Below are 7,500 nucleotides of genomic sequence, written 5' to 3'. Positions count from 1 at the left end.
AGAAAAAAATTGGGCTCGGACTTGTTTCTGCCTCGCCTTCAACTCAAGCAGTTGCTTTATACTGACAAGCCACACAAATGACGAAACGTCGATGTCCATCACTCCTAAATGGGACTGAAGGTGAGTTACCTAAGTTGTTTTAACATCGGTGACATAAGAGTTATTTACTCCGCTCCGCCATTGTAGCCAATGCAAAATTCAAAAAGCATACACATTAGTATATGTGTTTAATAATATTTGTTACGCTAAAGCTGCTTTTACTTCATATGAATGTGTATATCAGTATATAACAATGATATGAGAGGTATTGGTATCCAGAAGGACCAAGATGGCAGGTAAGGCTAATAATACGAGTGGGGAGTCTATTGCGATTCTTGTGTGAGCATGTATATGTTAAATAAAATGAGACAACAAAGCCAAGGCACTGTGGAATTTATAGGACATGTATAAAGAGAAAGGTAGTCTTACAGCTGTTTCTGGGATATTAGGGATATCCCTTCATAAGAAACGATGTGAGCAAGTTACGTAGACGGAAATAGTAGAGTTCGATATAAGAAGCTATTTTGGAAAAGATGGATATAGGAGGTATAAAGGGAAATAAGAGAATAAATATAAAAAATATATGTAGGATGTTACAGTTGCAGTTCCATTATACTCTTTATTGGTACAGAGGTTTCGACTTTTCTGTGCATCCACCGTAAAAAGTAACATAATGATTATTTATAATTTATGTAGAATGCTAGTAATTTTTAGAAAATAGATATTAGTCGATTGTATCAATTGATACCTTATTTTGTGTGGGCATTTGTTTGTCTTGTCTTGACTGGTACTTAATTTTATGGAGCCCAGTTTGATGAAAAGCGCAAATAACTTTGATAGTATTTGAACTCAGAAAGTAACGCACTGGTACAAATCCATTCATCGCAAATAAGTGTTTCGAATTTTGGTACAAGGCCAGTAAGAGGTTAAGTTGATTAAAAGGACCCTGGTGCTCAAGTGGCACATATCTCATCGAACCGATCGGATGAAATCCAAAGTCGACCTCGGTGGAAACTTGAACGCTGAACATAAAGAGGCAAACCATCCTACCAGCTTGCCGCCTCTAGGTTAAAAAAGGAAGATGGAAGATTCCTTCTCGAGCCGTAGGATCATTAGGCCGTTTTTCCAGTCTGTCACAGGACTATTCACTTTCAAAAGCGGTGTGAGGTAATGTGAAATGATATTTTTGCTCAAAAGCACAATGTAATCACATTCTCTTGATCATGAGCGCAATCCCATAACCCCTAAGACACGCGTTTTTACGGCTTCAACCTAACAAATAATAATTAGATATTCATTGATCCATGACGTCGATTTTGAAAACAGCCACTGAATTCAAATGAATAAAGAAGCTAAATTCTTTGAGTAGAAGAAATTTCGTTTGAAAAGTGGTTACAAAGAAATCAACGGAATTTGGTCTTTCGGAATAAAAGAAATTACTAACTTTTTGGCAACATGACCAGCACTTTGACCTTTGCGTTTGGCTTTTTCGTACGCCTTTTTAGCTTCCTCCTTTTCTTTAACTTCACCTGGATATTCAACACCATCGATTACCCTGTTTATAAAGAAATACGAAACATGTTATCATTATTCTATAATTTAATAGATAACTACGCTCTCTTTTAACGTCGGTATAAAATACTTACATTTTGAAACTGGATATAAATGCCGCTTCTGGTAAGTTGACATTAAAGGTGACTTCTTGAGAATAATTGTTATTATTGGCAACCAAACTTGTAATTTGCGTGGTGGCGAATCTCATTCGAATATCTGACTGTATGTGTAAGTGAAGAATATCCGGTGGCTCCGAGTTTACACCCTATAATAAATAGTAAATTATATGAAATAGTAAATCATATGAATGCATTTGCAAGTCAGTCATAAAAGCAGTGCTTGATATCTTCCAATCGTAATTATGCAAGCAACGTTTGATAACATTCTGTGTAGCAATGTTTGATATGTTCTAATGTATGTTGTGCTCAAGAAATATTGATTTCTGATTTGTGTCTAAAAATCTTAAGTTATCGGTTTTCTATTTTGATTCGATATGCGACCAAAATTTTGGAGGAAAGATGCAAGATCTATAATAGCAGGGAATTAATTGTAATTAGTTGAATCGATTTCCAAATATCATTGCAGCCACTATCAGGAATTATTTCACACACACAGTGGAGAGCAAAATCAAAGTATACCCAAGCATAATTTTGTCTCACAATATTCTGTTATTGCGAAAAGGCCTCACATTTTCTAGCATTGGTGTGAACGATTACATCGACCCTATTGCTTGAATGTTACTTAATTTATTGACCACGAAAGAAATAAAGGATGAGACGACCTCTGCGGAATTTAAATTCACTAATTAAAGACGGACAAAATGCCGCTAAGCCTTTTGTGCAGCGTGGTATTGATTCTACCAGCTCACTACTTTTTGCTATCATAATAATAAAGTAACGAAGAATACTTTTCATTCTTCTACTTGAGTTGTGTCAATCGTCTTACTCTTTTTCAGAATAATTCTTTTTATTTTTGGCTCAAGGCCAGTAGTTTTGGGGGAGAATGCTAGTTAACTATATCAGCCACCGTGCTTGACAGGCACTTATTTTATCGATTTCCTAAGAATAAAAGGTAAGGCTGTCCTTGGTAGTATTTGAACTCAAGGCATGAAGGGCCAATGGAAATGCAGCTTAGCCATTTGTCTGACGTGCTTACAATTCTTTTCTATTCTAGGTACAAGGCCCAAAATTTTGGGGGCCTGTTGATTAGATCGACGCAGTATACAACTGGTACTTAATATAGCTACCCCGAAAGGATCAAAGGCAAAGTCAACCTCAGTGGAATTTGAACTCAGACAGACGAAATACCGCTAAGCATTTCACCCGGCGCGCTAACGTTTCTGCCAGCTCGACGACTTAACTCTTCTAATACAATAAATGCGAAGACTAATTTCTGTGTGTCAATGTGTCACACTTTGACACCCTGTCTCACTATTCAATGACGCGTCTACTGTTGATGATGTTTTATTAAAAGTAGTAGTGTTGATAGTGGCAGTGGGAGTTGTAATAAGAGAGAGAGAGAGAGAAAGAGTGGGTATGTGAGAGAGAGTGACTGAAAACTGAATTCCTTTTCTTAGTACAATCATCCCTGACCGCCTCGGCTACTACCACCACTACAATCATCACCGCCACCTCCGCCTCTTTCACAACTACAGCTCATACTATTACTATCACTCCGTTACCATCACAAAAAGGCTGAACGGTGTGTGTATAGCAGATGTAATGTCTATGGTGGTGGTACTGTTGTTTATCATGCAGTTTTGCAATAATTTCCAAGTCAACAAATGATATCATTGTTTTGATGATAATTGTTCATTGCGTGAAAAAGTTTATTAGAATTTTATTTGTACTCAATGCATGAAGTGTCATTATTAGGCCCAAGGCCTAGTAAAGAGTTCTCCACAGGAGCTAGCTCAAAAGCTGCCCGACAGGACGGCCTTTAATCTACTCCAAACTATCCACAATTGCTGTTCCCGTTCACCTACCGCGTGATTCATTATGCCTGGTTAACTTGATTTCTTTCTCCGAGCTAGTGAAAAATATAAAGGATCAAGAACAATGACCTTTCTTCACACCTTATACTTTTAAAGAAAGTGTGTCACGAGCTGCTAAGTTATGGTTATGTATGTACCTGTGACGGCAGGGCTAAAATATAAATGGCGGAAAATATGTCGAAAGAACATTTTTTTTTCGTCTTAAAAGATTAAAACACGATTTACGTTTGAAAGTTTACACCATTTTATTCTAGATTAATTTAATAGTGGAGTTCATAAATTTTTATAAGCAAGCCTTAACCTTAAGAGTCCCGCCGTTCGCCTGGGAAAGAGTGGGACAAATGATTATATATACTTACATATTTTCTTTCCCTCTCTCAGACTGAGAAATATGTGATACGTGAATACTCTTTTCTCACCGTGCAGTAACACCTATCCAAATTTAATCACCTTATTGAATAAAATTTTTGCCGCAGCAGATCATTAGTAGTTTTTATCCTAGATGTCTAGTTTATTGGATTCCTTAATGTATATTATCTAGGATTATTCTTCTGTTGGAATGCACATTTCCAATTAAATTATATTTCATTAGAAATCTTTTGTAATAAGGAGAAAAAGCGCTCTGAATAATACTGATGATATTGATTATCACCGCAAAAGACGTTTGAAATTGTAACTGCAATCGCACAAGGGTGAATGGCGAGTTGAATCATAATTTCTCGTATTCATCCTTGATACAATAACAAGTTTTTCCTTATGTTTACCTTTTTTGACAATGCAGCCGCCATCATATGTTCTTGTAAGTTATTCTTGTTTACAAGAACATCCTACTACGTACAAGGCCTAGTGCAAGCAGCTACCAATAATGCGACGAGCGGGCAGAAACGTTAGGGAGCTAGGCAAAGTTCTTAGCGGTATTTCGTCCATCTTTACGTTCTGAGTTCTTTTTCCACTGAAGTCCACTGTACTTTTTGTATTTCCCGAGTCGATAAAATAAGTACCAGTTGAGCGCTGGGGTCGATGTAATCGACTTACTCCTTTGCCGAAATTTTGCTGACCTTGAGCCAAAATTTGAATGCACTATTACAAAACAAATCTTCTCAAACGTAAAAACATAGGGAATACCCTCTATCAAAATAACAGCTATTTAGAAACGACATTGAATTATTGTCCAACGTATTTTTATCCTCAAAGGAATCAACAGGCTTATAACTGACTGCTTCTCTATCAAATGCTTTGACAACTTCCGTATTTAAAAACTCAAGCAAAGCATTGATAACGGACTTTTTTTTCTAGGTATGTGAAATTCACAAGATATGCTAATATATCTGAAACAGAATTTATCATTTGGCATTCAATCTTTAATTTACAACATATTGATTCTACCATCAAAATCAAGTTGCACCCACCCTTTGGTATGAAGTAGAAAAACCAATCTGGTCTTCGTCCTGTTAATTGTGTAGTTCGATAATCAGGATCAGCCTCACTAACATCAATCGCTTCCAGAATGAAGAATGAATCCTTACTATATTTACGATAGGAGCTTTGCCAGCTTTCGTTAAGATATAAAATACTACTTGAAAATTTCTGAGAAGCATAATAGTATTGATACCAAAGGGTATTGGTTTTTCTTTTTATTTCAAAAGATTATGAAATATATATCAAAACAGATAAAATCGTTACATTCAATAATTTCCGTCAGCTTTCTATCGACAGTTTTACTAACAGATTCCCTGATAATGGAAGTTTCAGCTTGGACATTTGAGTGAGCTGTAAAACAATACTGGAACTTTTGAAGGCATTGCCGTAAGAACTAGCTAACCCATGTATGTTTTCATGAATTCAGGCTTCTTTCAGGAGGCATATGTCCTGTAGTTTTTAGGGTCATAAAATATAATTAATTTAGGGAGTTGCTCCGTACGGTATCCATTAATGCATGAATATTATGTCATGTTATTCATTCACTGTTTCTTTAACACTGTTTCCTTGTTTTTTTGAAGTTTGTTGTCACAATTTACAGGTGATGCATCCGTTTCTGATGAAACTGGTACTGTTAGCCTAAAAATAAACTGTCGAAAAGAAGCTCCATTTTGGAGATATAAAGTTTGCGAAAGATTAATGCCACTTTTTCTTCACCTGTTCTTTATCCTTATTAATACGCGGCTTAAGGCGGGGAACCGGCAGAATCGTTAGCACACCGGAAAAAAATGCTTAGCGGCATTTCGTCCGTCCTTACGTTCTGAGTTCAAATTCCGCCGAACTCGTCTTTGCTTTTCATCTTTTTGGGGTCGATAAATTAAGTACCAATGAAACACTGGGGTCGATGCAATTGACTAGTCCCCTCCACCAAAATTTCAGGCCTTGTACCTATAGTAGAAAGGATTATTATTAAGGCGGCAAACTGGCAGAATCATTAGCAGGCCAGACGAAATGCTTAGTGGCACTTCATCTGCCACTACGTTCTGAGTTCAAATTCCACCGCAGTCGACTTTGCCTTTCAATTTTTTTCGGGGTCGATAAATTAAGTACCGCTCTCCTAAAATTGCTGACCTTGTGCCAAAATTTGAAACAATTATTAGTGTATTGTATTCGTAGCTCATCTGTTTCGGATGCCAAATTCGAGATATAGAACACATTCCAAATTCACAGATGCCAGTCGTGCTTCCATCAAAAATAAGCAACCGGTGAAATGAGAGCCATACAAAAGTTGCTTCCCTGTATGTCTCCATTCGCTGTCTCCCAACAGTTTGGAACCTCTAAAACGTGTATATTTTGCTATGTTTAGAAAACAAAAATGTCATACACATATTTTATTATTCAGAATAGCAAGAGATTACAAAGCATATTCACACGTCTGGTTATCCATATTGTTATCATTTGCGTTATCAAACATAAACGAAAGGCTTCCGTTCACGATGAAGCTCTGGCACATTTTACACGAATTTACGAAAAGTCACACGCAATGAACTTATTTGTAATTCATTTTCTAGAAAATACTCCATTCTTCTTACAATTTTTATAAATAAAAGTGATGTAGCAAGAAGTATTACATTTAAAGGTGAAAACACATATTGTATATGTATATACACACACAAACACACACACACACACACACACACGCGCAACGTTTGTATATATGTAATCAGTATATATATATGCATACACATATAAGCACGTACACGCAAACCCATACACACACACGCACGCTCACATACACATACATATACATACACACGATAAATAGAACAACGTTCGCTGGGACGACGCGGATCTTTACCTCCCTGTTGACAACTGTATGTAATAAATATAGTACTATGAACATGAGGCTCGTCTTAATACTGCCTCGCATTCTAACAGCAACCACGTTCAGGGTAGACAATTCTAATTCTACTCTTGTAATTTCTGAGAGAGGAAAGAGAATAATGTGTACTTTGCTTAAGTGGACTGAGATTTGATGGGTTTGTACAAAAAGCAGATAAATAGATCGACTCTTTCAAGGGTCACACAACAAGAAAGAGAAAGCGGGGACATGAAAAAGTGGGAAGAAAGGGTGAGATAGGGATGTGTGAGGAAAGAAAGAGAGTATTGGACACTAGGCGTGGTTGTGTTGTAAAAAGCTTGCTTCCCAACCACATGGTTCGGGGTTCGGTCTCAATGCGTGGCACCTTGGACAGATGTTTCTTACTATAGCTTCGGATCGCCCAGAGCCTTGTCAGTAGATTTGGTGGACGGAAACTTAAAGAAAACCTTCTTATACACACACACACAGGCACACACAAACACACACGTACACACACGCACACACACACACACACACACACACACACACACACACACACACACACACACACATCATGTCTTTGTTTATCCCTCCACCACCGCTTGACAACCGGTTCTGGAGTGTTTGCGTCCCA

At 37.2% G+C, this 7,500-nt stretch overlaps 1 protein-coding gene across 1 annotated transcript in view; it reads right to left on the bottom strand.

Annotated features, from left to right (window-relative positions):
* LOC106882532 (inter-alpha-trypsin inhibitor heavy chain H3) overlaps positions 1–7,500 on the bottom strand; it is a 38,313-nt gene that overhangs the window by 27,166 nt on the left and 3,647 nt on the right. Inside the window, exons 2-3 of the mRNA XM_014933248.3 lie at positions 1,686–1,858; positions 1,484–1,594 (exon numbers count right to left, since the gene is read on the bottom strand). Coding sequence (XP_014788734.1) covers positions 1,484–1,594; positions 1,686–1,858 — 284 coding nt within the window. The remainder of the gene's footprint in view (positions 1–1,483; positions 1,595–1,685; positions 1,859–7,500) is intronic.

This window comes from Octopus bimaculoides, chromosome 15, assembly GCF_046866305.1.
Source record: "Octopus bimaculoides isolate indiv1 chromosome 15, ASM4686630v1, whole genome shotgun sequence".
NCBI lineage: Eukaryota > Metazoa > Mollusca > Cephalopoda > Octopoda > Octopodidae > Octopus > Octopus bimaculoides.
The sequence above is the reverse complement of the archived record's forward strand: the minus strand, read 5'-3'. Positions and strand labels throughout refer to the sequence as shown.